Raw genomic sequence first — 22,991 nt, forward strand, 5'->3', positions numbered from 1 at the left:
AAGTCTTGGGAATTACCACTGATAAGAAGCTTACCTCGACCAGCCAAATAGATATTGTAGCTAAAAATGCCGATCAGATCCTGGGAATTGTCGAGTAACTCTTCTAATTCCCTAAAGCCTGTCCACTATCTTTGAAAGCTAGTGCTTCCAAATAAACCCGTTGGACTATTATCTGGTGTTGTGTGATTTTTTTTTTTTAACTCTGTCCATCCCAGTCCGGCACCAAGTCATGGCCACCATCTACAAAGCTCAAGTCAGGAGTTTGATTGAATACTGTACAGCTTGGATGAGTACAGCTTCTACAACAATTATGCTCAACATCATCCATGACAAAGCAGCTGAGTTGATTAACATCCCATTCACCACATTGTGTTCAATTCCTTTACTGCTGGTTGCTGTATCATGTGTTTTAACATCTAAAGATGCACTATGGGAGCTCAACAAGGCTCCTTTGACAGTACTGTTTGTGCACATAATTTCTTACTACTTAGATGAACAAAGGCTACAGGTTTGAGTCAAACACCCTCCTGTCTTAATGATATTACTGTTCCTTCATTGTCCCTGGATTAAAATCCTGGAATTTCCTGCCTAATCGCACTGTCTGCATTTACTCAACTGCAAAGTTTGAGGGCAGTGGCTCATTACTATCTTGAGAACAATTAGAGAGGGGCAATGAATGCTAGCCAACAACATTTGCATCCCAAGAATGATTGAATAAATGTTTGAATTTTGACATGCCTGTGTAAGGGTCTGTGAGTCAGATTTACTGGCTTCTGCAATCAATGGTAAACATTTAACATGCAGTGGCTGAACCTTTTTCAATGGATTTTTAGAAATTAAACATCTGCAGGTACACCTTGAAATTGGTTTTAATGTTTTTAGTAAGATCTGTCCAATTATTGATGCTAAAGATTACAGGTGTTGGAGTACTTTTTTTTAAGCCATGATTTAGCCTTGTTTAAAATTTCACACGTGGCCAGTATAAATAACCACTGCTGTTGAATGCGTGTTCGATGCTCAGTATAACTGCAGCCCTGTAGTTTTCATACGGTACGAAACTGATTACTTGCATCCCTTTTTTTAACTTGGAACTGTTGATGGCAACCTTTACTCTGTTACAATTGTAAATTAGTGTTGTAGCTGCCTTTGCACACAGGGCCATTTAAATAATGAATTTTGTCTATGAACGAGCTAGATGTATTTCTAGTTGCTCTTTCTGTATTTGTATCAGCAAGTAATTAATAAGGATCTTAAACTGGGGTAATCCAAGATGGAGGACGGGAAAAATTTCTGGCTGTAAGCGCTGCTCCTTTTTTTTTTGAGGTATTTTAGGTGTTGGAGGTGATTTCCTCGAATTCCAGGAGCAGCAATTACTGTTTATATGCTGTTGCATTGTTTTGGAACTTTGGGAAAAAAAAGTCAAAACAACAGCAGTTTAAAAGGGAGAAGAGCAGACAAAGGAAGCACATAGTGATGACAGTGCAGGAGAGAGAGAGAGACATTTGGATGGGTAAATGAATAGGAAGGGTTTGGCGGAATATGGGCCGGGCGCTGGCAGGTGGGACTAGATTGGGTTGGGATATCTGGTCGGCATGGATGTGTTGGACCGAAGGGTCTGTTTCCATGCCGTACATCTCTATGACTCTAATATGTCACCTCTGATCTATTTGTATCCTCCTTATTTCTTCAACAATAAAAAAAACTCGCCAACTATTATTTAAAAGGTCAGCAAGAGCTCTGATGTTTGATTTTATTCCCCTTCTGTTAAGTTGCACTATTTTATTAAGTAGTAACATGATTGAAATTTTGCTTTGCAGTTTGCATACAATTGTGAAGAAGAGATTGAATTAACTGTAGTTTCTAAATGCTTCTTTTTGTTCGAGATGAAATAGAAAGTACTGGATATACAATGAGTCAGCCTCCATAAAGGATGCAACAGGTTGAGGGTAGAAAGGGATTGGAAAGTAGACATTATGCTTATTTTAGAGGGAGGACAGGCCAAAAAATTGCCTGTGTTCCAAAGGCATTCATATGTTAAGTGACTTAAGTCAACCTAGTCAATCCAATATATGTGAAAGATTATCTGAGATCTCACAGATGTATTGAAAGCGTAGCAAATATTATATGTAGAGGTGGGAATGACTATGTTGAACTTGCACATAAAAAGATGAAGAATGGGAAAAAAAATTAGTGTGTGCCAAATAAGTTAAGCAGTGCCACTGAAATATAATAGAGTTGCTACAGCAGAAAGAAGAAAAGAATAGGCCTGCAAGATTAGATTCCCTACAGTGTGGAAACAGGCCCTTCAGCCCAACAAGTCCCCATCGACCATCCAAAGAGTAACCCACCCAGATCCATTTACCCCTGGCAAATGCACCTAACATTATGGACAATTTATCATTGCCAATTCACCTGACCTGCACATATTTGGACTGAGAGGAAACCAGAGCACCCGGAGGAAATCCATGCACGCACAGGGAGAACATGCAAACTCCACACAGACAGTTGTCTGATGCTGGAATCTAACCTGGGTCCCTGGCGCTATGAGGCAGTAGTGCTAACCACTGAGCCACTGCGCTGCCCTCTGCAACTTGGGCTCAGACCCTGGTGATGCTGTGCTATGATAAAGAGCTCATAATTCAGCTGATTAAGGGTGGCTCCATGGTTAGCACTGCTGCCTCACAGTGCCAGGGACCTGGGTTCAATTTCAGCCTCGGGTGATTCTGTGTGGAGTTTGCACATTCTCCGTGGGTTCCCTCCGGGTGCTCCGGTTTAGGTGAATTGGCCAAGCTGAATTGCCCATAATGTTCAGGGATGTGTAGGTTAGGTGCAATAGTGAAGAGTAAATGTAGGGGGAACGGGTCAAGGTGGCTTGCTCTTTGGAGGGTCAGTGTGGATCTATTAGGCCGAAGGGCCTGTTTCCACACTGTGGGGAATCTATAATTACACAAGTATCTGGTTAGATGGTCTGTCAGTAATTCTGGGAACCAGACCTTAAATATACATTGCCCTGGAGGGAGTGTAGTTAAGGTTTATTAGATTGCAAGTTGGGCTTAAATGGCCTCCTCCTATGCCTGTATTCCCATGCAATCTAAATTTAACCCTTCCTTCACTCTGGAGGACTTGCTGTGATGTTTTGGTCAGCAACTCTTGTAAAAGCACAGCACGTGGGCTGCATATGTTTTTCCATTTTGATTGGTCACTTAGGATGTAAAGTTGTGCAAAATCCTTTAGTGCAACATCTGTTTACTTTAAATCTCCAATAAGGATGTTGTCCTGCACAAACAAATATTTCCAGTCAGTTGTTAAAATTAATTTTCTTTTCCGGCAAGATAATCATCAAGCTTGGCTGATGTATCTGCTTGGTGATACTTTATGCATGAGACATCTAATTTTATTTTAAATTAGATGATTGCTAATCTCTCAAATCTTTAGTTACAAAATAATTATTTTGCTTCTTGTAACCATTTAAGTAGTGGTTGAATTTTTCCATCAGCAAGTTAAGGAGCTGCCACTCAGTTCTCACGTGAAAATATACTAGTGAATAAACATCAAGTTAGGAGTCTCCTAATGTTGTCTTAAATCTCTGTTGCGCAGTGTTTAATGGACAGGTGTCATTTTTTGACTGATTACAGGAGATTATTAATGATGGAGTTTTTCAAGGAAAATAGTTTCCATGAATTGCAGGGCTCAATTAAAATGCAGAAACTGATGAGAAGTCATTAATCTGCCACCTTAACAAAGTATACTGTTTCCCCATGTTAAATTTATTTTTAGCTGCATTGTGCATTAATTTTAATTGTATTTTGTTTTAAAATATCAAGAGTTATAATTCTGGAGCAACTGGAAATGATGTGACTGTGTAAAATTCATTTTCTGAAGATAATTCGTTGGAACAGTAATTTCTTCAGAAAGTAGGCGGCCTGAAGGTTGAGCATGCAAATCGTTGCTGTGACAACAGCATGTCCTAGGCCCTGTATTTTATGTAAATAGAAATGCATGAGCACAGTTGTTTTTAAACTGCATACTCAAGAAGCACTGTGTGTAATAGCATAGTGCAGTAATGATGTTTAAATATGTTCACTGAGACCTCCAGTGATTCAGGAAATTAATGTTTGCTTGAAATTTGTGGTGGATGCTATGTATTCCAAATATAGAGTACAGAAAGTGAAGCAGTTTGAGACGGGGTAATTATATAAATCTCTATGCAGATATAATTGTATTTAGGAATAGTAGCAATGAGAAAGCACTTGTACCCACATCATACAGGAGTATCAGAAGTCTGAGGTTGAGTGTTATCATTCTAATTGTATAGAATTTGAACTGCACTAATCTGAAAGCAGGCATTTTAGATGGGCTATGAGCAATAATTGTGTTTCTGACATTGTTCTGTCGTAACAATTAATATTGCTTGAGCTTGGATAGTTTCTGCAGCAGAGATGGAATTTGAGCGACGCTTATTTTTCCGCTTGTGGGATGGTTGGTTGTAGTCTGTGCACGTCGATCCTTTGTATAATTCAACTGAGTCAGGCATTGATAGCATCAAGAAGATTCTTGAACAGCTAAGCACTTTGAAACAAGCGTTGGCAATGCTGAGCAAAAGATTGGTGAACCATAATGAATAGGATTTTCCTTTTCAACTGTGGTCTTGTACTGCACCCCCGCTTGTGTGTTTGCTGAAGTTTAACTCTTCATATTATTACTGTCTTTCTACACAGAAAACACACTTAGGCAGGCATGGTGCAGAAGTAGTCTTACAACTAATTACTATTTGGTTTTTTGAGGCTTGTTACCTTTTGGATAACTATCTGCATGACAAGGAAATAAACTACTGGTGTAAAAAAAAACAATTAATATTACTACTGAAATTATAAAAGCAAAATACTGCAGATGCTAGGAATCTGTAACAAACAAAGAATGCTGAGAAACTTAGCAGGTCTGGCAGCAACTGTGGAGAGAGCTATCAGGCTCAGAATATTATGACTCTTCTCCAGAACTCAAGTTTTATCAAACTCTAAATGTTAACTTTTGCTTTCCACAGATGCTGCCAGACCTGCAGAATTTCTCCAGTATTCTGTTCATGAACTAATTGATGTTCATGATTGCACTACATTCTATTTCATCATTCACATTCTGTCTTGTAAAGGAGCAGCAACTAGGTTACAGCTCTCTCCACAAAGAGGAGAAAGCATAACAATATTGTTATTTCTCTACATGCCTACTATTTAGTAGTCATGGTAGTGGGCCTATCCGTTGGCTAGAGAGCTAGTAACAACTGTCACGATTTAAGTTCCAATTATGCAGTTTGGCTGCCACTCAAGTTCCCAGCTGCTGTATGTGAAATTTCCCAGCGCAGTTTCTATGGTGCCACATCTCTGTGTCAGTATGCTTTTGAGAGATTCTCATGTTGTATGTATCATTCATTTTATTGCATGTCATCTGAATTTGTAAAGATCTCAATTCATCTTTCCTTGGATCACTTGAAGCATGACACCCACCTGAAAACCTGCTTCTCTGTTGTAACATAACTATTTATTAGCCCAGATATGTATGTGCCAGAGGAATGTAATGTTTGTGTGTAAGTCTTTTGTAATAAACATCTGGGGTTTTCAATGCCATTTACTCCACACCAAATTTTATTTGATAACTTGAGCATTTTCACGTTAGGGAAAACATGCTGGTTAGAAGCAAGCTTGTACTTCTTACCCCATTATTGGGGCCTCTCAGCCCAATTCCATTGTGGGATGTGGTGGGTATTAAATTCACCAAACGTGTATTTGGTTATATATATAGATGAATGAGAGCTGTTGGAAATCATACGTCAGGAATAGAACAAATCTCCGATTTGTAAAATTCAAACCAATCTTTGCCTTGTTTTCAAAATAGCGATGTTAAAGTTGAAATTTTGCTTAGTCATGAAGACCCGATGAACAAATGATAGAATATACTGCTGAAATTCTGTGCGAGGAGGGGGTAAGAATGGTCCAAATCTATCTATGCATCACTATATTGTTCAAATCTGACATGAGAAATTAAATCATGGATGTAGACCAAAAGAATTGTGTTTTGTGCCTACTCTAATACCTTAACTTTCTTGGAGAAAAATATCAAAGTATGACGCAGACCACTGGAATGGCAACACTGGTCATGTACCAAAAAATTTTCAAAGTGAAATATCTGTTGCTTGAAATACCCAACTTGGAAATATACCCTACAACATAATTTGAAAGTTGTAGTTGCAGCTTATTGACACACATTTGGTTTGATCCTGCCTCCATTGTTCAACTCTTAATGCTGACTTCATCATCAGCTTCCTAATGCTGCTGTAGAAATAGGTCAAGGGACACACTTTGTAAGTCCCACAGATTCAGCAAATAAGCAGTGGTGTAACTAAATTATACTTTGACAGATTAAAGCTTGCAACATCCTGGAAATTTGCCACTTTTAACTGTTTCAATATTTCAAGGTACAGAGCAAGTTTAAAAGTTACTTATAACTCAAGAGAAATCATAGAATTGTTGCAGCATTTTAAAAAAAGGTCATTTTGTTTCTGTTCCAGCTTTCTGCAAGAGCCACTCACCTCGTCCCACAGCCTGTATTTGTTTTGTAGGGTTGAAAATTGTTGTTTTCAGATAACTGACAATTTCCCTTTTGAAAGCCCTCATTGATTCTGCCTCCATTGCAAGTATGGGTAGATTCTAGATGTTGACCACTTTCTTCATTAAAAACATGCTCCTCATCACAGTTCTTTCCCATGTCAATCAAAAAGTGTTAGTCACATGATCTAAATTCTATTCCAACATACATTTCTACACAAATACGATATCATGCCTCACTATCCAAATAATTTTAAAATTCTTTTAGAAAGTGAAAACTTTATGGTGGGTATTCTATATCCTTGTATGTTGTGAATGCAGGTTGCTGTTTAATATTATTGAAAATCTTTTTCCCCACTAGCCCCATATCCATAGAAACTTTTAAAAACTTTTTAAAACAATAAAAAGCCGATTCACCTTGTTGTTACCTTGCAGCATCCCAAAAATGACGACTGTTTCAGAGTTGGAAGATGTAATCCAGCAGCTTCGGCAGCAGCTCCAGGAGTCAGAAAGTGAGAGGATGAAGGCAGCTCAATATGGACTGGAGCTGCTGAAAAATGAGGCTGAACTGGACAACAAATTGACAGAAACAACAAATGAATTTGCTACTGTCCGAGAGGTACATGTATAGAAATTGCTTTACAAAATAAACCACTAATTGAATTGGGAAGTGATTTTTGAAATGAGCTGTTACTATTGTGTAACTTCAGGCTTCTGCCAAGAAAGTATTTTCTCCTGTTTGCATATTCACAACCTGATTTGGACCAATGCTACTTAAACAAGTAACTTGAAGAGAAGAACAGCTTATTGTTTTTGTCACCTTTTTGCCCCTGCCTTCTTCCCTTATCCACCTGGAATTATATAATGTGAGTCTGCTCTAAAAAGTTCTTCCATCTGAATTATTTGGATAAATTATTTTTAGGAGGGGGGAAATGAATCAAAATTGTTATTACTGTATACCTCTGCGGAATGTAGTGTTGATCTATTGTCAAAATATCTATTTATTTCTATGGAATAATGAAATTATATTTTCTCTTCCAATTTTCTTTGATATTTAAATAGCACTTGGAACAGGAAAAATATTCACTACAGAGAGAGGTGGAACTCAAGAATCGTATGTTGGACAGCATGAGTTCAGATATTGAAAGTAGCAAACAGCAATATAAAACTCAGCTGAACCAACAACTGGAACAGCTAGAGAGAGTTCATGCTCGTGAAATTAATGAGCTGAAGAACAAGGTATGCCATAATTCTAACAAGCAACAAAATAATTTGCACTCCGGTGAGTTGTAAACCTGAATTTGTACACAGACTCTGCCTGACCTGCTTGAGTTTCTTAACTATGTTTTTGTTCTTATTTCTGATTTTCTAGTATCTACAGTATTTTGCTTTCATAGTAGCTGGATTATTTTTTGTTTGTACATTTGAGATTCTTCCAAATATGACAGAGTGGCTCAAAGAAGAGATATGAGGCAGTTATACAAAATAATCATGACCACTGCTCCTTGGAGGTGGAGTGGTTGTCAGAATGAAAAAAATTGAGCGATTTAAGCTACTTTTGATTTATAAATGGAACGATACAATTTCATTTTCCATGAGAGCAAAATGTGATCAACTGGTTTGCTTCCATTTCATATCTTTAAATTATAAAGGTGATCTTTGTCTCAATGCATACCACTTTCTCATCTATACATCTTGGTTTATTACTAGTTGGAAAAGCAGAAATCTGAGCTGGATGAAGCACAGCTCTGCGAGAAGCAGTTGAGACACAAACTGGATCGACAGAGTGAATTACTTAATGCGAAGACTGAAGAATTGAGGAATTTATCTGAGCGTGCACAGGAAACCATGTCATCTGAAGTGATGAGTCTTCAAATGGAGAACATTGAACTTGAAACTGCAAAGGTATAAAATTGGCATCTTCTTTCAGTCAAGTACTTTAATTTATTTTCCACTTGTCTGGTTCACAAGTATTATAGTAGTTTTCCTAATTGTCATGGTCACCAAAGCACTTCACCATAATTTCAAGAGTACCATTCCTGTTCTCACTTTTGCCACATCTAATGCGCCTGATTGACAGAAATAGTATCCATTTCTGTCCATGCTAATTGGTAAACAATGATCTAAAATTTACACTGTTGTGGACTATCCATGTCCATAGCTGCAGAAAAACTTTCGATACATATGTATTTACAAACTAAGAGTAAAAGTAGGCCATTCAGCTCTTTGAACTAGCTCTGTCATTCATTAATATAATGGTTGGACTGATTGTGATCTCAATTTTCCAGAAGAGAGTTCCAAAAAATATTGAACATTTAGGAAGAAAAAGAAGTCATTTTCTATGTGAATAGGTGTCTACAGATTAAAAATTAGGGATCTCTATCTTTAAACTTTCCCATAAGAGGAATTTCACAATTATTTTATCAAGACCCCTCAGGATCTTACTTGTTTCAAGCAAGGCAGCTATTGCTTTCAAAATGCCAGATAGAAGCCTGCCTTTTCTTCACAAGCCAACCCCCTCCCCACAAAACAAAAATCCAAGTATTGGTCCAGTAAACCGTCTCTGAATGGCCTCCAACTCATCACATCCTTCCTTAAATTCTATGCACAGTACTCCAGAGGTGATCTTTTTGGATACCCTGTAAAACTGACATATTACTTCCTTATTTTGTGTTCCACCTTTTCTTAGCGCTCTTAATTACTTACTGTACCTGTGTACTGATCTTTACTTTAAATATGTGAATACACAGATCTATCTTCATTTTAGAGCCCTGAAATTTCTCACCATTTGGATAATACACTACTTTTTATTCTTTCTGCCAAAATAGACAATTTTACAGTTTCCCACAGTCATTTGCCACAACCATGCCTGCTTGCTTAACCTTGTATCTTCAAAACTCGTCTTTGTATTGTCAGCAAATTTGGCAATCGTGCCTTGCGTCCCTTCAAAGTTATAAATATAAACTGTGAATTACCAGTTGAGGTACTAGCTTCAATCCTTTCACTCCTGTTCGCAAATGTATTCTTGCCATGTATTTTGGGTGTAGATATTTGGGCGTGTTAATACTTATTTTGAATTACAACAACGGGGGGGGGGACTTCTTTAGATATTTAAATTTTATTAAGCAAATATTACATGTCTAAACTGATGCATTGATTTTTCTGTTCTGAACTTGCCTATTGAAAATAAAGTCAGAAGTCACACGCCAGGAGGTTCACGGACGGGAATGGTCCCAGGAATGAAGAGCTTAACATCGGGACACTTGAGGACTCTGGGTCTATACTTGATGGAGTTTAGGAGGATGGATGGTTGGGGGGAATCCAATTGAAACTTAAAGAATACTGAATGTCCAGGACAGATTGGATGTTGGGAAGAATGTTCTAATGGTAGGAGAGACTTAAGACCCGAAGTTGTAGCCGTAGAATACAGGGAAGACCTTTTAGAACGAAGCTAAGGAGAAACCTCTTTAGCCAGAGAGTGGTGAATCTATGGAACTCATTGCTGCAGAAGGCTGTGGAAGCCAGGTCATTGAGTATATTTAAAACTGAGATTCTTGATTGTCAAGGGAACAAGGGTTACAGGGAGAAAGCAGAAGAACGGATTTGAGAAACATATCCGCCATGATTCAATGTCAGAGCAGACATGATGGGCTGAATAGCCTAAGTTTTGCTCCGATGTCTAATGGTGTTATGACACCAGGTTATAGTCCAACAGGTTTATTTGAAATCACAAGCTTTTGGAATGCTGACAAAGGAGCAATGCTTTGCAAACTTGGGATTTCAATTAAATCTGGTGTCATGTGATTTCTAACTTTGTCCACTCCGGTCCAACACTGGCACCTCCATATCAGGGCTACTATTAAAAACGTATGCAGTTTTGTATAATATTCAAGAAAGCAGAAATCTATTTGGCAGTGGTTGACTGAACAGTTCAATCCAGGAATGTCCTAGCTGTAATCCTTATCTTTGAGTTAGCTGACTCACTCAGATGGTGATGGGGAGATTGCATTTAACTTCAGTGTTCTTGATTAGGACATTGTTCAAAGCCAGTTTGCCATTTGATATATGCAGAAAGTGTCCATGTCTGGTGAGGATCTGGTAATTGTGGGAAATGATCTGCAGCACTTTCAAATCCTACATCGGTGCAATGACTACTCTAATGAGGTATTGGAAGTTTACCACAACAGATGTTATCTTCTTTCTGGGTGGAGTTCAAAGAGGAAAGGAGAAATAGTCCTGTAAAATAGAGGAGTTGATTGGTCAGTATTAAAATATTTTAAGCTGTGAATGAGCATATCAAGTGATACTTTGTGTAGTTTCCATCATTGTTTCAAATGGAAACCATTGTTTGGAATTTTTTTCCCTCTAAAAGGTTTATTGTGTTATGGCTTTTTAAAAAAATCTCCATGTTAAAGCTTGAATTTGACCTTCCAAGTCTCTAAATGTGAAACTAGCTGCTCTCTAACCCACCCTATGAGAGGTGTTTTATCATCCACAATAAAAACAAAGTTGAGACTATTCTTGGTGCAACCTGCATTGTACCACTGTCAAGCAGCGCTCTGGAATATGTTTTAGCTATGAATCACTGTTTAAATTACTGTTGTAAAATTCTGACTTTCAAATACTTTATCTCTTGTACAGGGGAAACTGCAAGAAGACCTTAATGAAATGATATACCATCAGGAACAGTTGGAGCTAGCTAATAATAATCTTCAGCGCCAGGTTGAACGACTTCAAGAGGAGAAGGAGGACCAAGAGAAAGAGACAGTATCATATTGCAATGCATTGGAGGTCGCCAAATTTATTTGTTTCCGAAACTGATTATTACTTCCAGACTGAAAGACGTTGAGATTGGACTGATTCCAAAACTGCAATCTAATCCTTGACACACTGTTACACACCTGTGTAATGCCGCTAAATTGCTGATGCCTAATTATTGCTAAAGTTAAGTAGACTTCGGTCTTTTTCAGGGCATCATCAATTCAAATTTACATTGAAGGCACTGAGTATGTCTCTGACAGCGGTTCTAAGCCAAATATGTCTCATCTTATCAAAGAAAATCATAATTAAATTACATAGTTCAAAAGAGATGCTCAAGCATGGAATGCAATTGGATATCTCAATCTGATTTCAAGTTGCAGTGAGTTCTCGTGCGCAGTCCAATTTGTTTATTATATACTATATGAATCTGATAACAACTGTTCACCATAATATATTTGTCAGATCTGACCTGGCAGCTGCAGTTAAGTCTCTCTCACTGAATTCTAACCTACTTTGTGGAGTGGAATTTGATCTTTATGTTCCTCTTCATTTCCAGATTAGACAGTTTTAGTATGGGTAGATGCAAATAGTATAATTGCGTTTGTCCGTGTGAAAAACTTTGCATCCTTTTTTGATCTCCCAATCCATTCTAGATTAGATTTCCTGCAGTGTGGAAACAGGCCCTTCGGCCCAACAAGTCCACACCAACTTTGCAAAGAGTAACCCACCCAGACCCATTCCCCTACATTTACCCCTGACTAATTCACCTAACACTATGGGCAATTTAGCATGGCCAATTCACCTCACCTGCACATCTTTGGATTGTGGGAGGAAACCAGAGCACCTGGAGGAAACCCTCGCAGACACGGGAAGAATGTGCAAACTCCACCAAGACAGTCCCCAAGGCTGGAATTGAACCCAGGTTCCTGGTGCTGTGGGGCAGCATTGCTAACTACTGAGCCAATGTTGCTGCCGTTTCTTAAGCGATTCCAGAGTTAAGTGTCTGATGGTAATGCTGGAGCAAAAGGAGTGTTTTTCCTTATAAGAATGACTTAAATATGTCACACTTTTCAGACCACCAGTTACCTGTTAAAAAGATCCCTTTATAGCTATTGAAGTATTTGTTTGAAGTATACATATTATTACAATATAGAGAATAATCCATAACTGTAGGAAGACAATTCTGAGAATGTTTGTTTCTTCTGAGCCAATCGAGCTGATTCTTCTGTATTGGAAATGCATTTTATTTAATAATCTTACAATATTTTCCCTATAGATTAAATCTTAAGTACTTCATACAGTTGAAATGCTCCTGAAATCTGTCTTTCGCTCAAGGCCCCATTTGAGTTTTTTCGTAATATAGAAGCAGGTTTTGTATATGTTGAACCTGTGAACCATAAATTGTTTTGAATCATGTGAATGGATGCTTGTTTTTTTTTTTACAGCATACAAGTGATTTTACATTTTTTTTAAAATCTAGGAATTCATTCATATATAATACTGGAATGGCTAAGTTTGTTTCAGTAGACAGGAATTTGTTCATCTTCTACAAAATGACTAATAACAGTATTCTAAGACCTGATGCATTCTTTAAAGTATTTTTTTTTTCTTCAGAAATTAAAGATCCCTTTTATACATTGTAAGGTTATTGTCAGTTTTTGAAAGAGATATGACTTGGCCAAGCTGTAGAATTATTCTTCTTAATAACCTTGATTAATGTAGCTAAACTAGTGTGAAGTCTTGCATGTATAATTTATCATTGATTTCTGGGCAATACAGAATTTTTGTAGCTGATTTTAAACTTCTTAAATGCAGAAAGCACGAGTGGCTAACCAGGATCTCCAGATCCAGTTGGATCAGGCATTGCAAGAGGCTCGTGACCCCAACAGTAAAGGGAACTCGTTGTTTTCTGAGGTAGTGTATTTCAAATGTTTTCATATGTCTGATTGTGAACAGCTTTTTAACTATTTGTAAATGTTTCCTCCATATCAATCCGATGGTATAGACCCAAATAAAGAATCTTTACATACTGCAATAAAAGTTATGTTGGTTTTCTGAGAATGTATGCATAATCTCCTCCTTCCAGGCTTCTACCAATTCTGCTCCACTCGGAATAGAATTGAAAACTCTTTGAAATACGTAGAAATAAATTGTACATATTTTTAACAATGTTAAATTAATTGAGCAAGCAGGCTGAACTGTGTGTTGCCCAGGCAACTGAAGTACAGATTATTTCAAAAAGATTTGAATTGAGCAATAGTTTTCTTTATTTGTTATAGGTGGAAGATCGTAGGGCAATGATGGAGCGACAGCTTATTGGATTGAGAGTCCAATACCAGTCGTTGCAGAAACAGCATGCGTTCTCCCGTCAACAACTTCACCGAATGAAGGTATGGCTTCCATAAGGCATTTCTGGAGCCTTCTGGCTTCCCTGTATCTGTTATGTATCATTATATATGTATGTTATAAATTAGAATAATAACCCTACAGTGTGGAAGCAGGCCATTTAGCCCATCAAGTCCCCAATGCACATTCGAAGAGTATGCAGCACCTACCCTATCCCTGTAACCCTGCATTTACCATTTGCCCTCCACCTGGCCTGCACATCCCTGTACACTATGGGGCAATTTAGCATGGCCAATCCATCTAACCAGTATGTCTTTGGACTGAGAGGAAACCGGAGCACCAGGAGGAAACACACGCAGACACTGAGAATGTGCATACTCCACACAAACAGCTGGAATGATATTGTGAGGCAGTGATGCTAATCTCTGAGGCACTATGCTGCCCCAAATTATATTATGTATATTGATTATTTTTAATTTTTATGTTTTATATCACCAGCTGAGTTTAGAGAAATGCTTTCTGAATTGTGGCTATAAGCTGGTGTGCTACAACTTGTATTTCTGCAGGTCATTCTGTTCCATGTTAGCAAGTATTACTTTTGTGAACACATCGTTCATGTGTTCGAGTCTGTCAGATGAAGAACAACATTCTGGAAAATTCTTTCTATCCTTACTAAATATAGAATTAAGATACTGTGGACTGCTACATCACTTTTTTTTAGGGAAAGCCTAAAAAATTAATTGCATCTCCAGCACTTTACTGCACAGTGGCAAGCCTATCCCAAGCTCTACTGGACAACCGCACCACTAAGAAAGCAGTGGTTGTTGGTGGTACTATATCATCTCAGACCTCCAAGGGTTTGCTCAATAAATAAACGGTGAGCAACAGTACTTCAGGATGCTTTAATTTGTTCATAAAAATACATTTTTTGCACTATTGGGTATAAGAATCATTCTCGTCCCTTCACACTATCCGCATAACTCCCTTTTCTTCTTGTGGCCACTGGGTTTTTTTTTTGTTTTACAGAAAGCCAAGTTGACTTTTAGAATATTATTTGAAAGACATTAAAAATCCTGAAATCCAGAGTGGTAATTGGAGTTTGTTCAGTTATGTTTTGAGCTATCTTCTTTAAAGAATTACTCAGTATTTTTTCTTGTGATTAAGTTTTATAGCTTGCATGCATGTCAATTTTAAGAGTCTTCCTAGCAGGTAGTCTTTGCTCAAATGCTATATTTTGTAATCAGTATAGTTGTCTTCTGCTATCTATCCTCTTCGGACCTTGATTTGGAGTACCAGGATATATGCAAGTGGCCCAAACCATTGTTGAGTGTTTATTTTCCAGAGCATTTCACTAGCTTCATGTCATTTTTTTTTTGTCTCATGTAAGTGTGATAGTCTTAAAGCTTCACACATCTCCAGTAGCATATATTTTGCTTTCAATCTTGGATTAATGTTCGAATAAGAATCTTAAGATGGCAACAATTGCAATAGATCCTGAAAAGCATAATGTCTCCCAAGCTTAATATGCTTCTAATATTTTTATTACTAGGTACAGATAGCCACAATGTTACAAATAAAGGGTTTGCAGTCTGACCCTGGACAACTTGAACGTTTGCAATCGATGCTTGCACAAAAGAACAATGAAATTCAAGCTCTCGTGGTCAAACTGCGACGTCTGGAGAAAATGGAGGTAAATAAAACTAAATCCTACATAGTGAATGAGCAGGCCTAAGCTCCTACTATCTTCTCGTTCTCCTGTAAGACAAACTAATGGTCAGAGGTTTCAAATGGGCAGCAAAAGTGCCAGTTGGGTGACAGGATGTCTGTACTCATTCACCATCCAACCTTCATAATAATTTAAAGGCAACATGTGATTAGAAGGTCAGCCAAGATGGTGTCGGCACGATGGGTAGTGTTCTGGCTTGCCAGGCCAGCATCGTTTTCTCCACATACATTTTCGTCTGTCTTCTTTTTCTTAATCCTTTCTCCTTTGAGGTATTAACAACCTTATTATCAAAATCATGGGACCAGAATATTTTCTTCCTTTCCCCAACTAGGAAAATTAGTAGTTTGATCTATCCCCTGTGTTTTGCTAAAGTAGTTTTGGCTTTTGCTTTGAAGCAAAGCACATATTGGCAGGGGTGGCTCAGTTGAAATTGGGAATTTCTAAGTACATGTCCCATGACAATGGATATCCAAATTACACCACTTCAACGTCCTGTCAATTTGGTCTAGATTCATTTATTTTCTTTACTTTTCTTTCAGATGAATTACGATGCTGGGGATAATCCTAATGGAGTTGATATTTCAGATTTTGGAGATGGGCAATACTACGTTGAATTGCTAAAACTGCAAATTGACAATGCCAAGTATGTATCAGATTAAATTGTGCACAGTGGTTGCAAGTTTTGTAGCCAACAGACCAAGAAAGTAGTTTAATCAGAAACTAGCTTCAGCTTTGCGTATATTAATTTTCCTGGGATAAGGAAAATCTACGTTCGTGGAATGTAGATTTGTTATATTACTTTACCAGAGTCATACTCCGAATATGATGTCCACGCTACTCAAGTAAGGTCATTTGTTAAATAGATGGAAGATCTCTAATACTGCCTGCAGGGAAATTTATGTGCATCCTGTAAATGAATGTTGCTTTGACCAGAAGGACATTCTGGCAGCTATATTCCACACTCATGTCAAATCTCTTTCCTTGCACATTCACTCAGGAATTTAGTTACAAAGATTCACAGATTCATGTGCTGATATCCTGTTTGATAGGCCATTATCTCTTTATAAGCCTCAATAATGAGTGCTGGCCAACCACCTATCATGGGTAATATCAAAGCTGGGCCTGGTCCTGTCCTCACTTGAAGATTGAACCAGTTTTATTTTGCACTGTTTCAATAGGTTCCTGTTTCTAGATGCAAGTTGAACAACAAAGGAAGATTAATGGCAGATTACTTGCCATAGTTCCTCCTTGTACTTAAAATGTATTCATCGTCAACACAAAAGGCTACCTTGGAGTCGGATGGTTGAATAGCAGTGTATTTATTTAAATGTTTAATTGTGTTTGAAAGAAAACTATATATCTATTACACATAATCGAACGTAACTCTTGTATCACTGTGCCATTTTGTGCAGGTTCTACCTATGTACTTCCAACTGTAATTTATTTTCTGAACACTTCCTTTTCCTCTACTATTTGCATGTCTCTGGTGTAACTGTTCACTTGAATTATTGGTAGGTTAGGAGTTGAAGTAAAAACATTTGAGGAGTAAGTATTTTATAAAATATGGTCTCTAAATTTATCATTTTTGAACAGGTCAGTGATATCATGATTATAATGTTACTTTACACTAGGAAAGAAAATAAGACTGTTAATGATGAGCTGTCCTTGCAACGCATGAAGGCTCTTGCAGAGAGTCAACGTGTCTTAGAAGTTGAACGTAAATTCTATGCCAATGAGAGACAACTGAAACAATATCAGAGTGAGAACATGAAACTTCGAATCAAACTGGATGAGTTGAGGCTCAAGTATGAACCTGAAGGTATCTGTGCCAACTTGTGATTCTTCTAAGATTTGAAAACCCAGCCATATTTGTTTATCCCAACTACCAGTATTTGTGTATTGTATGAGTTTTTTTTTTAAATTTATATTTGTCAGTGCCTCATCCTTCTGCATGGCTTGGCATAAATGTATTTTTCCAGACTAGTGGATGTGGGTGATCATCTGTTAAACATTGTTGACCTTAAATTTTCTGAACAGGTTCCATGCCAATTTCTGTAAGTTTGAAATTAGTAGTATCTTTGCTAAATATGTAACTTTGCAAGCTAATGGGAAAATTGTTTTGCTGCACATTGGAGAAGCACTTGCCTAGCACTCTCTGAACCAGCTTTGAAGATTTGAAGGTGACAAGTAATCATAGCTCCAATTTAAGAAATTATACATTACAACGCCTTGAATGTAAAGAATTCAACATTGTGTTAAATGTAATCCTTGTTTCCAGTAGGAGATTTTGTAGCATTTTAAGTGATGTGTCATATCCCTCTAGAACTATTTCTTTTAAAATGGTTGAGCAATGTCTTTTTTTTGTTTGTTTGCAGTTCCAGCTTGTGCTTTACTTGCAAGATATCATTCACTTATATACATGTTAATAAGTGAATGCTGAATTCTACGTTTGATTAGACTAAGTAAACTTAAGTGTGCTAGAAAACTGTAGCCAATGGCTATAACTTAAAAACACATGCAAAAAGATTTATTTGTTGTGACGTTGGGGAGTAAATGTAGATTGCATGTCAGTGTCACTATCTTATGGGGACATGGTCAGCTGAAACTTTCATCACTGTTTGTTTGGATTTTGTTAGTTGAGGGCAGAGCTCACTGAACATCTTGTTATGCAAGGCCTGTTTTCTCTGCAAGTACCACCGATTAGAAGGACGTTGCTCAAGTGACTGGGTAATTGGGTTTGCATTGCAGAGCAAACGTATTACAACTAGTCTGTGGATGAGGGCAGCAATTCATTACAAATCCAAATGTGAACTGGTTCTCCTCTATTCAAGCCCTCCCCTTGGTTGCAATAAGGTTAATTTTTAAAATTGATCCCTTTCCTGATGGGTACCTTTTTCTTTCTAGCCTCAAATTTATTTATGCTTTAAAAGGAGCTAATTTAAAGGCTTTCTTGAACTAAAGAAATAGTGAGTTTATTAGATACTGAAGCATGAGAAAAGGTAATAAAACTCAACACCTGCACACAGGTTAGAAATGAGAAGCAAGTCTGAAAATTAAAAAAAAAATAGAAGTCTTTGGTTTGCTTATGATGAGTAGATAATGAAATATTGCAGCCATTAAAGTGGGTGACTCTGGTAATGCTGAGTTTGAGAATTGAGCAGTTGTTTAGCGATTTCTTACTTCTGCTGTTAGCAGAAAGACATTCTCCAGTTTCTTTTAACAGGTAGCTCTGACCTGACTGCTCTTCAGTAAAAGAGTATTATTTGTTTCTCACCTGCGCACACTGGTTCTATTGGAAATTTCTCTTAGCACACTTTTTTTTTAGCCAGCTTCAAGCTAGCAGTCTAGCACACAGCCACTACAGGATGCTGTTGGTTTTTTGACCTCCTTTCCTGTGTATTCCTGGAAGGGTGAAACATGTTTTACTTTTCCCCAGAACTGCTATCCTATCAATTCAAAGTATATCCACAGTCTGGGACACAGTCCACAGGGCAGAGTTTCCTGCTGAGAGGAGTTAATCACTCATTGTCATCTCTGTAGCTGCAGAAGGTTTTTTGAATGGCTTCTGTCCCGTTTTTAAAATGTTGTTGTTTAAGTTTCTTTGACACTGTTTAGATATGACATCTTGTGACTCCTCTTGGGGCTCCTTGTAATCCATACTGAGACTGCTCAGACAACCATCAAATTTTACACTTTTAACAAATATTTGGCTTCTAAGTCTATTTTTTTTTTGGAAAAGAAGCAAACGTTGCACTTAAATTCAGTATATTTGTAACTAATTTGGGATTGCAATGTCTTATGACGTGATCTAATAGTATAATTAGAATAAACTTGAAGCATTGAATAGTTGTTGCTTCTATATGATGGCCAGGCTTCAGGTGAGTAATATTTCCCATTAGAATCTTTTTGTTTTTAAAAATAATGATTTCTTAATTTTAAATTTAAAAGTTAAGTAAACAAAAATAGCAAGTAATCTAATTTTAATTCTTTAATTCTAGACCATACATTTGCCTCTATTCATCAAGACATGTTTTCTTACTTAAATTGACCACGTGATTCATCAGCTTTATACTGCTATAACCTTTGTAAGAAGTGAAATTTGAAGTAATATCTGCATTTATACAATTTGAGAGTAGGGGTGTAAATTTTTCAAAACTGTTATACCCCTATGGTCAGTGTACTGGTGGAGGATCAATGATCCACTAATTTTAATTTTCCTCATTTACATCCCCTGGTCATTTCTTTGGAAGTTGAACTGTTTATTGTGCTTTTTATAAAAAGTAATTTTAGGCATGATGGCTATGGATCATATTTTTATGCTGTGATCATTCTATGATTTCAAGTTAGTAAGACCAGTGAGAGTGATGGTTAACCGGTTTCCTCCCTTTGTGTTAAAACACACTTTCCCTAGTTTCTATAGATATTTAAAATGTGAAGCTGTTCGTTAAGTTGTGAACCAGACTGTCTGTCCCCACCCAAAATGTCCAGGGCTGTGTAGCAGTAACTACAAGGTTAATACACTAATTTCAACTGTTTATGTTTAACTTTAAAGTTCTGCTTGCAAAATTTGATTCTAGAAGTTAAGAACCGGCCATCAAATCGCAAGAAGGAGAAACTTCCATTTGAAGTACTTGAAGAAGCTCAACCAGCATCAAACAAGGATCCTGCTGCTGAAGCCACTCTCTCGTCTGATAAAATATCTGATGCCAGAAGCAGACAGACTGATGCACTGCATAATGAGACTTTAGCTTCATGCTTTGAACCAGTCATTCAAGCAGTGCCAGCCTCGGCCAGTGAGGAACAAATTTCAGAACTGGAACCAGCTTGTAAACAGTCACCTTCTAAAGAAGGCAAGCGAATACGAATCTTGCAAGAAGTGAATGAGGTTCAAGTTTTGTCTGAACGGAGCCACAATGAAGTCGCTAGGCCATCACCCTCTCCAAGGTCAGTGCCTCGCTTTCAGCTTTTGCCCAGCATTCTGCACTGGCCTATTGCACTCCTTATTTACAGCATGAACTACGCTTTGTGCTTTGTTCTTGGTGTCTTTGGTTCTGTTTTCGCCACCTTCCCTGCCTTCCAAAAGTTTCGACACTCAAAATTGTGTAACAAGACTAGAGTTTTTTTAATGAAGAGGCAGACCTAGATAGCGTGCTGTTTTCTTAAAATCCTTGCTACAAACCTGCAGTACCATCAGTTTCGAATGCAAACTGTTTGGCTGGCACAGTCCAGAACACGCATTTATTCTGTTGGCTATAATTTTGAAAATAAATTGCTAATGCAGACTAATTTTATTTTCCATTCCATTTCCTTGTGTATGTGCTTAGCTTTTTTGCTTTGTATTCCTTTTGAAAGTGCTTGAAATGCTATAAATGTGGAAAGGATTGGACTGAAACCAGTGTCATATATAATTGTCCAGTTAATTTATTTATCTTTGTTCAAATTCATACATTTTATTCTGTCTTTATTTACTGCACTTTTCCAACTCTATGGTAAGTGTAGTGCAGATTTTGGTTAGCACTGATTTAAATTATATTTTGGCTTACTTTTCAATTTGTCTCCTCCTCTCCCTAGCGACCTTTTTACTGTTAAGTCTCCCTTCCGATTCCATAACCACTAAAGCAGCCATGTGATTTGTTCCAATCTTTTGCCAGTATAATTCTTGATCTAGCCAATGGATATGATATTTAATACCACTTGACAGCTTGTTGCAGTCGGGAGCTTACGGGAAGAAAGCTGTATTGCAGGAGTCTGTTCATTGCACTGATATGTCCTCCTTATGCTGTCTCACATTGTTATTTAAGGATTCTGCAGATCATAATTTGGGAATCATGTATCAGATTTCCCACTTAAATGATACTGTAATTTGAAGTTGCTTATTTTAAATTACTCGATAATTTTGAATTGTTAGAGCACTTGAAATTTAAATTTTTATTTTAAATTGCAGGGCATTTTTTTTTTGCACAGTACAAAAGCAACTTTAAATTGTCCAGAGTAGACAAGCTTTGCATGCAGTCTGAGCCTGTCTATACCATAACTTCACTGATATTCAAAGAAAACCTTTGCAATGTGCACAGTTTTACTATTATTTTTGATATATTAACATGAGAATTTTGAATGTATTCTTTCTGCAATTGAAACCTTTCTGAAAACTGTTTTTGTCCTTTTTGTGTCTTTTCTCTTGTCTTAAACAACTTTAGATCCGTGCTGTCTCCAACGGGCTAAACTGGCTCTTCACAATATAGGTCATCTGATAAAAGACTGCTTCCTCAATATTTTTGCTCAATAACTAAAATACTGTGTCTGAGTCACTAGAAATTCTGTAACCTGATGTTTCTGATCTGTACTAGGACTGTAATTCACAGAAGTCCTGAGGATTTTATCAACCCCCACACCCCCAACCAAAGCGCACTTGTCTTTTCTGATCTTCCCTCTCCCACCCCTTCACATTCACCTCTGTCTAGCTCCCCACTCCTTTTGTTTCACCCTTTTTTTCCTACCTCAATTTGGATCTCCGGTTTAAAATTTTGGCTTTTTAAACCTTATCCTATACTGCGCTAAGAAGTTGCATGCAACTTGTAACGGACAATAAATGCAACATTTCTGATTTCCTGAGAACATTATCAAGGAAATTATTTGCTTTTGTAGCATTTTCTTAAGAAGCAGTTAGGAAACATGCTCTGAAGTGCGTATAGCTGCACTAGAAAAATTCTTCCTGTTGTTTAGCAATATGCATTTTCCACTGCCTTGCTGCTAATTACACTATGAACAGCTTATTGGCAGAAATATCCACAAATGGGGTTTCATTAGTTGTATAGATATGGTCTTCCCCAAAATAATTTAACACTATCTGCTATATCTTGTTTTATTTCTGTTGAAATTGTTATTTTGTACCCTAGTACTCTGGGTTATATGTATAAAGTTATAAAGAATAAAGCTATAACGCTCATTTCTAGGGAGCAGTTCAACAAATTCTAGAAAGGATATATTGCTTCCATCTATGTATTTAAAGTTTGTAATGAAGTTCAGCAGACTGAAGATGCTTATTCTCAAGCCTTTTGTGTTCAATTAAACTACTTCGTATTTCATAAAGTTTAGATTTTGGTTCTGTTTTGATAATTCTTAACCAGTATTAATAATTACACTGGCTACTATTTCTTAGTGCTGAATAACTGTACTTAGAGATCTGCATTTCAAAGGAAAGTTACTTGTGGCATTAGCACCTCCAAGTGGACAAAAAAATGCATTTCTACTGGTTGTGTAAGCTTAAGCAGATTTTCACCATTCAACATTTAAAGACCAATCTATTGCAGATTGTGATTTATTTCAATGGAATGAGATATATTAGATCCTGGTTGTCATGCAGTTTGTAATGGGAATAAATTGAGATTTGAATCTTTTAGAGAACATCCTTCAGAATAAGTTGTAATACAATAAAGGTTGTTCGTTTTGCCAATAAGGGAACAGTATAAAACACTTTGCACGGCATTTTCAGAATTATGTAGAAGTTACCCACAAATAGCATGATTTACTCTCATATCAATTCATTAGAACCCAATCACTAG

General features: G+C 37.3%; 1 protein-coding gene across 2 annotated transcripts in view; it reads left to right on the forward strand.

The window, feature by feature from the left end:
- Positions 1-22,991, forward strand: part of spdl1 (spindle apparatus coiled-coil protein 1) — a 33,884-nt gene that overhangs the window by 4,167 nt on the left and 6,726 nt on the right. Inside the window, exons 1-11 of one of the 2 annotated variants that reach the window (XM_087994113.1) lie at positions 7,032-7,215; positions 7,659-7,835; positions 8,307-8,501; positions 11,238-11,387; positions 13,173-13,271; positions 13,637-13,747; positions 15,253-15,393; positions 15,969-16,072; positions 17,061-17,248; positions 20,007-20,373; positions 21,627-22,523. In XM_087994113.1, the coding sequence (XP_087850239.1) occupies positions 7,042-7,215; positions 7,659-7,835; positions 8,307-8,501; positions 11,238-11,387; positions 13,173-13,271; positions 13,637-13,747; positions 15,253-15,393; positions 15,969-16,072; positions 17,061-17,248; positions 20,007-20,373; positions 21,627-21,651 (1,731 nt within the window). In that variant the 5' untranslated portion in view covers positions 7,032-7,041 and the 3' untranslated portion in view covers positions 21,652-22,523. Of the gene's footprint in view, positions 1-7,031; positions 7,216-7,658; positions 7,836-8,306; positions 8,502-11,237; positions 11,388-13,172; positions 13,272-13,636; positions 13,748-15,252; positions 15,394-15,968; positions 16,073-17,060; positions 17,249-20,006; positions 20,374-21,626; positions 22,524-22,991 lie in introns of those variants that run through there. The other variant, XM_043708626.2, reaches the window with a different exon arrangement.

The sequence above is a fragment of the Chiloscyllium plagiosum genome, unplaced genomic scaffold (assembly GCF_037043375.1).
Source record: "Chiloscyllium plagiosum isolate Xiang-an unplaced genomic scaffold, Cpla_swu_hap1 HiC_scaffold_14, whole genome shotgun sequence".
Lineage (NCBI taxonomy): Eukaryota > Metazoa > Chordata > Chondrichthyes > Orectolobiformes > Hemiscylliidae > Chiloscyllium > Chiloscyllium plagiosum.